Below are 15,141 nucleotides of genomic sequence, written 5' to 3'. Positions count from 1 at the left end.
TGATGCATAAGTTGAAGCAATTTTCTTAGATTTTTGAATTCATTTCATTACACATGATGCACTCTTGTTATAAAGTAAGATACCCCCTGCTAGAGCACTTCATCAAACCCTGACTGGAGAGGTACTTTTCTAATAATTCAATAATTATTAACTTAAATTAAGGATTTTTATTAAGATATGTACTACATGTCTAAATACACAAAATTAAACTATTAAATCTTAATAAACTAAGAACATTTATTCAATAATCCCGTCAGTACAAAAGTATTGTTAATTTGAACACCATTCTTCTTAAATATTATTCAATGAATATTATGAATAGTTCAACGTTACGATGAAATTTTGTATCGTCAGGAATGACAGGATATCTCCAAACATAAAGAAACATATAATAATACGATTGTATAAACAAATATTCTTATGCTCTTTCACCACGGATTCTACGGGCAAGTTGGATGTCCTTGGGCATAATGGTCACACGTTTGGCATGGATAGCACACAAATTCGTGTCTTCAAACAAACCTACCAAGTAGGCTTCGCTGGCTTCCTATAACAAAAAAATGAAGAACTTAATTCAGTAATTAGGTCATGGCAGGAGAATAATTGATTCAAAACCATTGTTAAGGATATGGGGAATGAAATGAGCAATTTTCAGGGGGTGAATTCTAGTTAAAAAAAAAACTTACTTGAAGGGCACCAATAGCGGCAGACTGGAAACGTAAATCGGTTTTGAAATCTTGGGCGATTTCTCTCACTAAACGTTGGAATGGCAGTTTTCTGATGAGCAATTCAGTCGATTTTTGGTATCTTCTGATTTCACGAAGGGCGACTGTACCTGGACGGTATCTATGAGGTTTTTTCACTCCACCAGTTGATGGCGCTGATTTTCTTGCCGCCTTTGTGGCTAACTGTTTTCTTGGTGCTTTACCTCCAGTAGATTTACGAGCTGTCTGCTTGGTACGAGCCATGTTTGTATCTAACGAGATCCATAAATAATTAATTTCCCGCCAAATGAGATTGTCTCATAAATAAGGTATAATTCAAACAACAATACTAGTCAAAGTGGGATGAAAAATTGTACGATAGAGCAAAATCGTATAATGAAAAACAAGTTAGAAGATTGTCAATAAACAACACCAAAACAATTGGTACAAATAATGCTCTATACAAAATGGCGGTTCAAACTAGAAATAAATATTTATTACCAACATTTTTCTAACGGTTGGACAAAAAGATTGAAATTCACAAAAACTTATGTTCGTGATAAATGTAACGTAATGAGACAGAGAAGATCGATATTTCATCATAAACTTACCTAAATTTTATTCGAACAAAATCAAAACCTTCCTTTCACTGATGCACACTGACGCACTTTTTCGACTGATGTGAAATTGTCACAGAGTTCTCTGACAGAATATCAATTTCCCCCCCTACCAACTATTGGTCCACAGAAATATGTTACTCTTTTTTTTTCGAATACTTGACCTTCCTCATATTTCTTTCAATTCAAATTTTTTTTACAGATGAACTGAAGCTGAAGGTCCAAAACAGTCTATATTGGAAGTGAAATGACGAATCAAGTAAGTTATCAGTCTTTTCGGTTTCGTAATTAGACTGCCTACCTTCGCGCTCGTAAAGGATCAAAAAAAGACAGAAACCATCATCCATATTTCTCTAAAGAAGCAGAATATATTTTTTCAAATGATAATTTTCGATAATTCAATGTACAAATTCAATATTTCATCACTATTAATAACTACAAATATTCGAGAACGTTAGGATCTATATATCTTGAACGATGTTATTACATTGAATGCAACAGTCACATTCAATTTATTTCAATAATTCTTGCAAGCCCTAACTAATTTTGTTTACAATTTTAGTTTGCCAAATCATTTAAATCACATATATTCTATCAATAAATGAGTTTTATTACATAGCTACACAAACTTAATCAATTTCGGTATATCATTTATATTGGATCAGTATAAGTTATTTCTATCTATAAAAACATTTAATCTTGAAGTCATCCTCTATAAACAGTACCTTAAAGCTTTTTGTTATAAAAAATATCACACTGAAAATAATTAAAAATAGAGAGTACAAATCGAATATGTATAATTGTATACATATGCTAGGTCTAACAGGGTTTGTCTATATTCAGAAACAAAAATAACTTTTGTTAAGAAAATGTAACAAAAATAACGAACGAATAAAAAGTGATGTAAATCATCATGTGATGCTGAATTCTGTGATCCATATTAAAATACTGAGAACACAGATGTGTTAAATGAAATCACAGAGAATCAGAGAATAAAGAAGAATTCATCCTGTACTTGTGCTACATCAATCAACAACAATTAATTGAAAAATAAGCGTTGGGATATTTAAGCCATATTTTCGCGATTAAGACGCGTGAAGCGTCTTTAAGCGGTGCTATTCGAGCGAATAAGTCATGACGTCAGTCTTTAAGACGCTTTAAGCGGAACCTGGCGGTCTATGGAGAGCGCCTGTGTCATAGAGTCATCTTGTCTCCGGCCTGTGTCGTCTTAAGCACAGAACGTCTTAAGCGGAAAGAGGTAATATAAAGAAGAAGGGAGAATATGTTGTTTATATCGAATTTGATTTGAATTCCTACTAGGGAAGAGTGCTTTTATTGCCAATAATGCAGTTTCTGGATTATCATTTAGAATAAATAAATATTTTTCAAATAATAGCCATAGAACAGAAATTGAAAAATTCACAACTCGATTCGCTGTCTAATGACAACGACAGATGACTCAACCATCAGCGATATTCTATTTTTGCGACAACAAAATTAATGACGTCACGCTTAAAGACGCTTTAAGACATCGATTAAGACGCTTAATCGCCAAAATATGGCTTTATACAAACTTGAAAATGAAAGCGTTCTATGAATTATGTCAAAATGAACAGGATTCATCAAATCATAGATTTTCAATCTCGAGAATAGATTAATTGTAAAGGAGTTGGGAGTTGGAAAGTTAATTGCAGAGGAGCTGCTGTGTAAGGTATCGAAACTTATCTCAAATTAACTTTGAACTCTATAGGATGCTTACTTTTGCCATTCAAACATATATTTGAGGAAGATGGAACATGACTCAAATAACTTTGCAAACCGTAACATGACAAATGGCTGTGAATGAAACTGAAAAAATTAAATGGCATTCAGTTTCAAAGGGACACAACAACCTATATTTCGCTTAACTAGGTTAAATCTCCGATAGGATTTCCACTTCGAGAAGACTTTCAATAGAGATTCATTGAAAATAAAAAACTCCTAAAATTATCAGACTGTAGTCCCGTATGTGCTGAACACAACCCGTGTACTATCACTATCCAACGTAACGTCTTCAGGACTAGCTAAATCAACCCTCACACTACCCAAATTGTTCCTTTTGCGTTGACTCCAATTGCTCAGAGTCCAATGGTGCACCGTTTCCTCGTTGTATCGATCGCTGCCCTCCTGGACCTCCTCCACCGTCACCGTATCCGGAGGTGGGGAATCCTCCAGGGATTCCGAGCTGGATGTGGTGGTCGTTTCGTAGGAACTGGCGCCGCCTTGAAACCTCCCAACTAGATGTGGGGGTAGAACATATCGTTTTTATCTCACAAAGAACCTTTTACTTGATTTAATTGAGTTAAATCGGCCAAGTAACCATTCGCTCACCTGTTTCGTCGACCGAAGCATGGCTGTCTTCGATTCCTTGAAGGATATTCTGACAAATGTCGGATTCTAGAGGTATTGGATCGTCGGAATCCCTGTTGTAAATGGTAACAGCTATGTGCGCAGGATGGGGTATTGGTAGAGGGATGATCATCTTTTCCGTACTTCTCGGCTTCCCAGTCTTCTTCCATGACATCCACAAATGGTTCCTGGTGATTATCTTCACTCTGCATAGACCGACTGACGTCTCCCTGGAATTGCAAAAACATTTTTGCGGTTAAGGAATTATTGAACTAGATTCTCCGAGCCAAACTGGTGGACCAGAAGTCGTTACTTACGTCTTCTTGTCAGCTTTTCGACCTGTGGCAGTTTTTTTGGAACGAGGATTAAATGCAGACACATCCAAAAATGGGGAATGGACCTGGATGTTTCCCCTAGGCGTATATACATTTCCTAGTAAATCAGGACCGCCAGCACCTAAAAAATTTGTTCAACTTATACCATTACGATATAATATACTGGGGATGATAACTCCGACATCTTGGATATATTATACATGCGAATATTGGCGAAAGGGGTTATTTTGACGCCCCGTTTCCCTGCTGTAGGACTCACCTAGTTGAACACATTGAACCATTTCGGTGAACCTGCTGAGATCGGCTTGGGGATGGGGATCTAAACGGAAACTAGTATCGGTGTGGTCCAAGGGTGTTAATATGTCCAAACTGAAGATTTCAGAATATAGGAGAGCGGCCAATCCAGCCCAATCGCCTGGAAGCAGAGCTTTTCCGTCCCAAAACTGCTCCTCCGTACAACCAAGCTTGGGCATGATTCGATGGGGATAATAGCGCTCCAACATCATGGCACCCTGCTGAATCGCCACCTAAAATCGCAGGTTTAAACCGTCAAAGACCACCACAACCACCAGATCATGTCCTCACCTTCAGATCGTTCGTGGTCAGTTTAACTTTGCTCCTGATGGACACGCTCAGACCAGTCTGAAGATCCCTCCTTCGCCTTTCCAATTTCTCGTGAAGGACCGACACGAGATCGTTACCCTCCTTCTCCAGGTTCTTGTAAGGGCCGTTCTTCGCCAGCTGCGTGGAAAAACTGCCGAAACACGCGTCCACGAACTGACTGAAGTCCTTCTGGGGCTGGGTGATCGTGTTCTCCATCACCGATTGGAAGGCGTTGAGCTCGTCCCATTCCATCTTAGCCTCGAAGGCAGCCAGAGCCTGCTCGGTGCTGATCTGAAAGTAATAATCGGACGCCAGACCTGGACCGGCGATCCTTTTTACCACGAAACTGTCGCAGGCCGGCACACGGCCGCGTTTCTTGATGAGGGAGTGAAAGATGGCAGCGTCCCAGAGCAGGCGGAACCAGTACCTAGCCACGCCTCCTAAAAGTTCAAAAGTAGTTTTATTCATCTCTGACGAAAGGTTTCTACTGACCAATAGCGACGAAAAGAGCGATCAGAGGACAAACAACGGCGCCTACGAAAATTGCAGCGATCGGTTGGAGTATACCCAGGACTCCGATGTTTATGATCAGCACTTGGAAAAATATGAAGAACCTGTTGATATCCTGCAGAGGGCTGTCGGCGTCGTAGATCAAACCGTTCATGATATGGACGAGTAGGGTTATCAGCGGCATCCATAAGACTGCCGTGAAGGCTATCACTAGACTAGATAGGACTATCGTCAGGCAGAAGATGGGAAACCCGAACAGCAGCGCTATTGTGCCGAACAAACCTGGAAAATCAAAAACACACTTTTGGTTTATAAAGGCACTCGCCTACTAATTGAATAATAGCAGCGGTATTGTCGGTAATTCAAAATTGCGGACTGATGCGCATTCACAACAATTTTTTTTCGAAGAAATCACAAAATGCGGCTTTACTCGAAGAACTACATGGGCTCCCGTATGATTGAGCCAAGTTTGAGCTTAATATCTTCGAAATTACGACCTGTAGCCTGTCCAGAAGACAGTGTTACACACACAGAGTGAGTCTTTGACTAGTAGGAACATATATTTTAAAGTTATCTGAGGTCGAAAGAAACACTCAACCTTTTAAAAAAAATTCCAATTCAGCTCGGTTGAAAAAATACACTGTGATGAAAATAAAGGTCGGTTTCATAATCAAACCTAAAGCAGCTTCAACTTTAAAGCTTCCCCTAACGTCCAGTTTCATAATCAAACCTAAAGTCGCTTTAATTTTAAAGCTTCCTTTAACCCTACTAAAAATGACAGTGAAGGAAACTTTAAGCTTAAAGTGACTTCAAATTTGATTATGAAACTGGACATTAGTAGGGTTATATATATTATAATATATTTCTGAAACGAGAAGAGAATGACAATTCATTTCTAAGTCATTTTCCATACGAAAAAACACATCTTTATGTTATAGGTCAGCAAATAAACCTGTTGGAAAAATCATAGTACGTCACTGGATTCTATCAAAAAAATCCCTCCATAATGTTTTTATTTCAACATCCTGGCACAAACAGAAACGGAGATAATGACCACAATTGAAATCACCCAAATTTCAATTTTGGCCTATAACTTGAAAACAAAAGAAGGTGGAATGCAGTTGATGGCATTATAATTTTCTTGAAAAAAGACAAACGTAATGTGTCATTCATTTTCCTCTATCTCATTGGGTTAAAAAGTTGTAGTTCAAGTATCACCAATTTTGCCCACCCTGTACAAGTCAAAGACTCACCCTGTATACAAAATATATATGGTTGAAACAAGTACACATCTAAAAAAACATCTCAACTTTCATCATTCACCAACCTTTCACCACATAATTCCAAATCCTGTTGATGTGCCTGGTGAAACCCTTCCCAATGAAACCGGTATCCGGCTTGGTCTCAAAATGGGTCCTCGACTTGGAGATGTGCCTCCACAGGCTTATCAACCTCGAGGTCAACGTCGGAGTGAGGCTACTCTTCCTGGGGAACAACGTCCCGTTCACCTGGGACAGTTCCAGATCGGGCATGAAAGGTTCGATGTTCAGGAGCGCCCTGAGCCCCACCGGACTGCACCAGGGGAGGACAACGCCGAAGAAGAACATCGCGTTCCAGGTCCAACACCACGTCCTATGGAAATAATTGAATATCCTCCACATCGGCCATCTGGTGGTGGTGGTACGAACCACTTCTTTCTCCACCAGGAACACCTGAAAACGACACGATTTTAATTTAACCGGGACACGCTGTGTTGTGAAACTCAACTGGTTGACTGGGATCGGATCTGGGTGTGGTTATGGTGGTGGCCTGTTTGCTTAATACTGTCGGGATGACTTCGGATTGACCTTGGAAGTTTCTACGAACCACCCAGTTCATCGGCAGCCATATCTGAGTGGGCCAGAGGAAACTCCGCGTAGGCGTTTTAACTTTCCTCAATTCCCTCAGCAAAGCCGGTTCCCTCTGATGGAAATATAAAAGATGTAATACAGTATGTACAAATTGAACATTCCCACCTCTTTCATGAAGGTCAGATCTCGGTTGAGGAAATAAACCGTTTGTACCAATTTCTGCGAATTGCAAAGGTTCAAGGCTTCCTCATGGGTACTCCACTGATTTTCCTGGACGAATTTTATCTCAGTATTGCCCAGCCTGAACTGAAGCCAAGGCTCCACTCTGGACAAGACGGGATGCATGGTGTTCAATTTCGTTTTGACTTCACTCAGTGTCTTCGAGAGCCGCCTTTGTACATTTTCAGTTGCCCTGTGAAAATGACCACCGTCAGGGTATTCAACAGATCAAACCTAACCTTCAAAATATCAGACTTTGACTTGCACCAAACGGATCAACTTTGTTTCATCACAAAACTCAATTATATTCAATACATTGAAATCAACTTGAGCCAATTCATGAGAATAACTTACTTATGCATTAACACAACACTTTGAGCTTGTTGAATAAGGAGTTGAGCCACACCGTCTCCCAAAGCTTGTATGTCGGGATTCGAAGAGATGCTGCTGTACACTCTCTGCAAATATTCCTTCATCACAGCTTCGTTGACCTCCTGAAACCAACCGTGTAAATCTGATCATCTCAACCTAACCTAACCTAACCTGTTCGATGTCGGAATCTGCCATTTTCTGAGCTCTCAGTTCAGCGATGAGCTTCTCCCGAAAATGCAGGAACCAACCCCTAGTTTCCTTCTCCAAGATCGTGACCAGTATCGGTATGGCCTTCCTCATCAGACTTTTATCCCACAACCTCAGATCTAATTCAACCCCGGAGGGAGTCAGGAACGTATATGGAACTGACACCGGGATGTTGGAGCATTCTCTGGCCACTTCGAACTTTTCCGTTATAGCTCTGTGCAGCTGCTTTTTTATGTAGGAACATAAGAGCTCCAGGGAGTCTTCATTCTCTGGCTACAACACACCGTATTTCAAGAATAATTCTGGAATTGAATTCAATACGTACTCTACAAACAAGTTCGGCGACTAAGTATTTGTTCCTTTCCTCCTTTATCTTTGTATCTAGATTATGCGTTTGTAAACTAGGTAATCCTATGAGAAGATCTAAAATTCTAAGTAGACCTGCTATGAGAGACTTGGCAGATTGGACTATGCTAAAGTATGAATCGAATATTCTACCCCTAGCAATCACAACCAGAAATTTCATAGCCAGAGCCAGGTCGTTCAACAGACTTTCCCTGCTTCTCTCAGTTCCCTTCTGGAGGAGTTCCGACAATTTCCAACAGTGCTTTTGTCCAGGAAAGTTGATCGACTCGACATAAAACTGCCTAAAAAATCGATATTTTATTCCATGGGCTCTTAAGAATTACCATATTCATTCACAAATTGTTGTAACTTGTAACTGAAATACATGCATGAAAAAATCATTAGCAATTAGACCTTAATGTTCAACAAGCAAAAGTATTTTCTTTCTTTCTTTGAACAATCAATAGCAAAGCCAATAAATAGGAAAAAGTCAAATAAAAGAAGAAAAAATAGAAATAGAATACAAGTATAAAAATAATAATTCGAATAAGATTTTTGGGAGCATGTATTTCATTTACTGTCAGTTGAGGGATGGTAGGGTAAGAAAATGTTCCTCATCTTTCTTTATTTAAAAAATCAACTTTTTTTTCACATTGAATCAGTAAGATGAAGAACATTTGAATTAAATAAAGATTGAACAGAATAAGAAGCGGGTTTTGTTGGGTTTCTTAAAGGATTTTATCAATGTACATATATTATATACAAGAGATTATTTTAATCGCATGCTGTACAAGGTTTCTGACATTTCAACCTGAAATTGAAATATTCCAGAAAGATGGCAGAGGGGATTGCTGCGTTTGCCATGTTCATCAGAAATCGGGAATATCATAATATGAAAAAGTCTTTATATGCATAACAGGAATAATCGAACAAATATACACAAGACAGGTCACAGGATATACAAAAACATACCCTTCCCGCCTAACAGAGTCAAGCTGTTGTTGATTGAGCCTTTTGGGCTTTCCAAATTTATCCTTGTGCAAGCTTCACAAAACAATTGCATATTAACCAACAATCCCATGATACACCTATTGAGTATTTTTTTTTGACTCTCACACATTCACAATTGCACATTTCAAATTTATTACTTTCAACAGTCACAAAAAAGATTAAAAAAACGCATATCCTTAAAACATTTCGACTTATAAGTTCGAAATAAAGTTTCCAGATGGACTCATAGTTCAACAGTCTTGTACCGATGAAAAAACTTTCAGTAATACCATTTATTGTTTCAAAAGATTTCAATATCCAAGTTGGACAAAAAAATAATCTTACCCTTTTTCTCGTATATACTCCAGCTGTTTTCCTGTCAGTTTCCTGTTCTCTCCTTTAGTGTCCACAGCAACGGCATCCAATTCATCAAAAGAAGGTGCAATGAAGAGGTCTCTAAGATGGCACTTAGTTCTACATCTTCCTAATGAACCTTCCGATGATAATTGAGATGTCTGAAGCGAGTCCATGTGAGACAAGGGGTTGGGAAGAACTGTAAGGGAATATTTAGTATATTTGGGGTACAAACCAATAAACACCTATATACAGGGTGTCCATTAGACATACATATCTAGATTCAAAGTTTATACTGTTTCAAATATTGAAAATTTTTCAGGATTTAGAATCTGCAGTACATTTAAATATTTGATTTTGAAAAATGATAAATATTTCATTCTTGAAAGCTATAGAATTCAGTTCCCAAGTGTTTATTGGACATTGGCAACAACGGTCTGTTTCGAATGATTTCAAAATAGAAATACAGTGAGAGCTGCCATCTATCTTTCAGTAGAATTTCTTTCCAACTTCAAGTTGAACATAATTACAGACTCGAAAAATAACCTTAACATTTTCTTGGCTCATATATTCTGAAACCTATTTTAGCTTCTTAGAAACTGAATGAAAAGTTTCTACACATGATTTTGGCTCATAAATTCACGCATATTTGGAGTGATTCTCGATAGGGGGCGCCACATTCAAGAAATCACTCAGCAAATATATACTATTTCTCATTTAACTTGATCCAGAAGCCACAAACGGCGATCCTTCTGATAGTTCAGATGGGAGATGATGAATGGGTAATTCAAGTCTGATACTTGAGGGTTGCAGCCTTACTTCTTGTTACGTTATGGCAACCATTACCTTTCTGATCCCATACAAAGGATCCCACCCTTTTAAAAATAAAATATAAAAATAGTTAGAAAACTGTGCAACTGAGCATGATGATAATAATTAGAATATTTATATTCAGGGTTAATCTGAAGCTCGTAAGAACACGATTTTTTATATTACTCAAGAAAGGGGAAATCAGAAAAACCATTTGTTCAATCTTACCAATAGGAAAAGTTTTCCAATGGTACAGAAATTGTTCAGCAACTTGCTTGATGTTGTTCACCAATTCAGTCACTTCAGGAGGCGCCCCTACAAGGTTGATCTCGAATTGTATAGGCTCCTTCTCCGGTTGAGATGGATCACCCTGAGCTGAATTTTCATTATTTTTCAAGGGATACAAGGACGTTGGACGGTTACAAAAGGCAGGTTTGATGCCTTGCTCAGTCAGTAATCCTTGAGTTGATCTAAATTCCAGTCTATTAGTTACTGAAAAAGCAATGAAATCTCAGTTTCATTCCATAATGATCTAATAGAACCCAGATTTTTCAGTTTTTGTTTCCTATATCTAGTCTTTTGTCCTCAACTTACATGTTTCTTTTTCATCCCCTCTATCGTGAACACTCGACTTGGACCTATGATGACCATATTTTCTAGTTCTCTTATTTTCATAATCAGAGCTTACACTTTGAGCTGAATCAGAGCGGTGACTCACAGATTCAACAGAGCTGTTATTTTTTTTATGAGTGCCCGTTTTAGAACTGAAGTTAGGCCTGGAAGTCATGTTTCCAAGATCTAGTAGGATCAAGTCATTTCAGGTTCTATTAATTTCCTGAAATTTTTCATAATTCACTACAGGGGCTGCATCAGGAGAAAAATAAACTCATCAATTTTTCAAAAAAAACTTACAATGCAAGTAAATGTTTTATGTTTGATTCATACTTGCATAACATGCATAAACTCAAGCAAGGAAAATGTAAACGAAGGCATCAATTTCATTCAAGTAAATCAAACAGTTGCATGCAAACTCGGAAGTCACATTTTTGAGCTCTATTTATAGCTAACTGGGTCAAATATAATGTTTTTGCTGAGCCTAAGTGAAAAATAAGTAAGATTTAAGGAACCAAATCGAATTACAAACATAACCTCAACAAGTAATCAATGATTCTTCAGTAAGCATCTGAACTCATCAAAAACCATGTTACGGCAAGATAATTCTCAACCATCTACTTACAAATACTGAGTTTTATTAGCGTTAATCTCATAATATGTATCATCTTAATTGTTTCAATATGAGCTTTTGAAAACTCCCGATTTTGGTAATTTAGCATTTTGATCATTATTCATCATTCATTTTCATCTCAGCCGTTTCATGTCCAATTGGGCATAATTTAAATTGCAGAAATTTTCATTATTTGGATTAATTTGTAGCATAATAGAGAAATTTGACAATTTAGTACACCCAACTCGGATTTGTCAAGGTTGACAATCAAAATCAAGAACATAGATATTTACTAGGGAATTAATTTTTTCAAGACTTCTACTTCATGACGTTTCGATGCTGCCAGTGGCGTCGAGCATTGTTTTTCGAAGCGAATATATTTACTGAACGAGTAAATGTGTTCATAATGCAAATTAGAACAATTTCTACTGCGCCAATATTGATTGTAATTAATAGAAACTCGACATTCGACAAATCAAAATTGAATCTGTCTAAATTTCTATTCTATGATTCTTCATTTTTATCTATGATTGGTTAACTGTTTTCTTCTGTCTTGTCATTCGTGAAGTGAAAAGAAGTGCGAAAAACGTTTATAAATTGTTCTTCGAAGATTTTCGCAAAATGTCTCTATTTGGAGATTTCGATATGCTGGAAAATGATCCCTTCTTCGGGTATGTACAGTATTATTTCCATAAAAACATCTGAGAAATATGGAAATGAAATTTCTCGTTTATTTAATCATTCCGCCATGCTGTTTCTAGAAGGGTATTCCACGTACCATACATTTCTAGAAATATCTGTCCGTTTCACCGTAATATTTCAATGGGAATTCGATATTGACTCTAAGTAGCCGCAGTGAATAATTTTTGTAATGGAATTCTTTATTTGACCAACTGTGTGATACTAGAGAGATCCCTGTAATCAGTCTTGGAACACTTTCCAAATGACCAATCATTACCTATTTTCTGCTGATAGAAAAATTAGTTGATTAGATCAAATACCGACATTTAATTTTCTGAGGAATTGAATTAGAAACAACAATCATATATTTGGAACAATGTAATTTTTCCTTGCAGGTCTCATATGCGTACTATGAGACAGATGAATTCTATGGTTAATTCATTACTTGCCGATCCCTTTGGTGATATGATGGGTGGATTCGGCAACTTCATGTCGCCAAGACAATACAGACCGAACATGTTTAACTCGATGGTGCCCATGATGCCAAATTTTAACAGACTTCTGAACGATAATATGGTCAATAACGCGTTCAGTAGCAGCAGTAGTACCATAGTCAGTATGACTTCAGGACCAGATGGCCGTCCTCAAGTCTATAAAGCAACTTCCAGTACCCGCTGTGGACCAGGAGGTATAAAAGAGACTCAACGGACAGTGACTGATTCTATGACTGGTACAAAAAAGATGGCAATAGGACATCATATTGGGGAAAGGGCTCACATAATTGAAAAGGAACAAAATTTGCACACAGGTAAATAATAATTCATAGTGCTGCAGTGGGTTGGATTTGACAAGTGAGATAGCACTTGTCTTACCCTTTTCAATTTTTAGGGGAAAGGGAAGAGAGGGAGGAATTGATCAATTTAGATGATGATGAGAAAGAAGAATTCAATAACGAATGGGAAACAAAAGCTAGACCTGTGCGTTCTGAAGCTCGTAGAATAGCGGGTTCTAGTAGAACCAAGCACCCTTATGGAGGCCACACATCTTCTTTACCTGCCATCACAGCTGGACCAAGGTTGGTAGCAGTTGTAATTTTATTTCTTCGGTGTATAGAATTTTAAATAATTACGTGCCCTTAGTGTTGATATCACGAATATCTCATTTCTGTTGAACAGGGAACTTATAGGTGCCTCAATCGATATGTCTTTTTAACTTTATGTTTATTCATTGATGTCCCTTCTGCTTTGCTTATTTTTGCACTTTATTCAAACACAATATGTCTACCATAGAGTTTTATATGATTTTACAAATTTTAAGTTTTGTGGTCATGAATGTCATAGATGTCAATCTGAAATGCTCTATAGACATTCATCAAATATTGTTTTTTTTCTATGGTAGAGATATTTCTCGGCATGAATCTCTGAATGGTGCACAGAAATAATCTGTGAAAACTAATTACTGTGAAACTATTGATAGAACTGGTTTTATAAAACAAATGGGTGAACTCTGAAGTGTAAAATTTGCGAGTGGATAAATTGGTGAAATTTGATTAATAGTACACAGCCTTGCTCCAGGTTGATACTGAAGGGAAATGATTATTTCTATGCACCCTTATTCTTAATTTTCCCTCAATGTTTTTTTTTATCTGTATTGATGTCACGCATGGTATTGGTCCTAGTAGAATACGCCAGGCTAGTCCCCAGCTGGTAACCTCAAGAAGGAGTATTAGGGCATCACCTCTGACAGTTAGTGGTAGTAGGTAGGTAAAATATTTTTCATTTAGTTGAACTTTGCTTGTTGTTTTTATTATTGGTTGAAGAATCTTTATGCAAAGATGGCACGAACACGTTGTAACTCAATATTTTCGCAGCTTCTTCTGTACTTTAACTGTTCTATTTTTATCAACTTTGATTTAACCTGATTGACTTTCACCCAGATGCCGGAGTGCACGAATAACGAGTTTCATTTTTCAATTTCTTTACAGCACAATGAACAAGCCATATTCTCCCATAGGGACGACTCCTGCGCGTAAAAGCAGGAACATCAAAACGGTGAGCGGCTCCCCCCCGCCGGCGGACATGTAAAGCTCAACCGATGTGTGAGTTTAGGACGTGTAGGTATTCTCAGAATTGTACCTTTTGAATTGAATTTGTTTTTGTATTGAATGTTGAAAGGGAAGTAATGTATGTTTTGCCAATTGATTAAGAGATTGAAAATCGTGAATGTCAGTTCATAGATTGAAAATAATTATGGTAGATTATGATGATTCCCCCAATTGAATTGTCAATATGTTGTGTTCTTCATGTCCTCTCTCTCGATTAGAATCTAATGTTTGAGTTAAGAATCACTAGATTGCAGTCAGAAAAGGTTCAAATTTATTTTAAGACCACAAGCCAGTTTTAAATCGCTTCATAGGTGGTCATTCAGTAAATATCCTTGATATGTCGATAGTGAGGTGAAATCAAAACGTTTTATTAAACTGTTGTCAGGCACAAATATATTCCAATCAATTGACTATTAGTAATAGCACTTACTACTATATATTTATGAATAGAATCATTGGTTTGTAATTTGAGAAAATATAACTTGTTTCCTCAATATATTATTTTTGTGGAGATGCAAATTTTTCTGTGATTTGTATCGTTATTTTATAGGATTATTTTTTCAGCTCGCTTGCAAGTTACGAAATTCTACTAGAATTTTTTATGAATTTGAAAGGTATGGATATGAAATCAGAATTATCTTCATATCGTCCAGTTGGTTTCGATTATTTATCCGACAATTTGTAAATATTACGTTTTAATTTATTTTTTATGGAATAAATGGAAGGAAGTATTTTTCACTTTCATTTTATGTAGTCATTTGAGAAAACCTACCTTAAACAAGTTCTCGGATGGAAAACATCAAAAACTAAAACTATTGCTTTGATTT

The 15,141-nt window shown here is 37.2% G+C and overlaps 3 protein-coding genes across 8 annotated transcripts; 1 reads left to right on the top strand and 2 right to left on the bottom strand.

Annotated features, from left to right (window-relative positions):
* Positions 1–147: 147 nt before the first annotated feature.
* Positions 148–1,423, bottom strand: LOC123316327 (histone H3.3A). Its single transcript, XM_044902344.1, has 3 exons — positions 1,316–1,423; positions 687–976; positions 148–547 (listed from the first exon to the last, which is right to left on the bottom strand). The coding sequence occupies exons 2-3, from the start codon at positions 966–968 to the stop codon at positions 419–421; spliced, it is 411 nt and encodes a 136-aa protein (XP_044758279.1). The 5' UTR covers positions 969–976; positions 1,316–1,423; the 3' UTR covers positions 148–418.
* A 1,467-nt stretch (positions 1,424–2,890) lies between these two features.
* On the bottom strand, positions 2,891–11,779 carry LOC123316901. 2 transcript variants are annotated; one of them, XM_044903176.1, is made up of 17 exons: positions 11,542–11,779; positions 11,217–11,400; positions 10,899–11,139; positions 10,533–10,796; positions 9,486–9,693; positions 8,131–8,452; positions 7,770–8,078; positions 7,581–7,720; positions 7,173–7,419; positions 6,925–7,119; positions 6,485–6,869; positions 5,140–5,439; positions 4,630–5,087; positions 4,304–4,571; positions 4,027–4,165; positions 3,692–3,939; positions 2,891–3,597 (listed from the first exon to the last, which is right to left on the bottom strand). In XM_044903176.1, exons 3-17 carry the CDS (start codon positions 11,089–11,091, stop codon positions 3,311–3,313), a joined length of 3,963 nt encoding a protein of 1,320 aa, XP_044759111.1. In that variant the 5' UTR covers positions 11,092–11,139; positions 11,217–11,400; positions 11,542–11,779; the 3' UTR covers positions 2,891–3,310. The 2 variants fall into 2 exon arrangements, with proteins under 2 accessions (XP_044759111.1, XP_044759110.1); XM_044903175.1 differs by lacking the exon at positions 11,217–11,400.
* A 264-nt stretch (positions 11,780–12,043) lies between these two features.
* LOC123317096 (myeloid leukemia factor) lies at positions 12,044–15,045 on the top strand. 5 transcript variants are annotated; one of them, XM_044903467.1, is made up of 6 exons: positions 12,044–12,200; positions 12,606–13,018; positions 13,099–13,285; positions 13,889–13,969; positions 14,195–14,323; positions 14,879–15,045. In XM_044903467.1, exons 1-5 carry the CDS (start codon positions 12,151–12,153, stop codon positions 14,292–14,294), a joined length of 831 nt encoding a protein of 276 aa, XP_044759402.1. In that variant the 5' UTR covers positions 12,044–12,150; the 3' UTR covers positions 14,295–14,323; positions 14,879–15,045. The 5 variants fall into 5 exon arrangements, 2 of the variants coding, with proteins under 2 accessions (XP_044759402.1, XP_044759401.1); XR_006538136.1 differs by having other exon boundaries at positions 13,892–13,969; positions 14,195–14,397; positions 14,429–15,045; XR_006538135.1 differs by having other exon boundaries at positions 14,195–14,397; positions 14,429–15,045.
* The last annotated feature ends 96 nt before the right edge of the window (positions 15,046–15,141 follow it).

Source organism: Coccinella septempunctata, chromosome 7, assembly GCF_907165205.1.
Source record: "Coccinella septempunctata chromosome 7, icCocSept1.1, whole genome shotgun sequence".
Taxonomy (NCBI): Eukaryota; Metazoa; Arthropoda; class Insecta; order Coleoptera; family Coccinellidae; genus Coccinella; species Coccinella septempunctata.
Note: the sequence above shows the minus strand (reverse complement) of the source record. Positions and strands in the feature narration are given on the sequence as shown.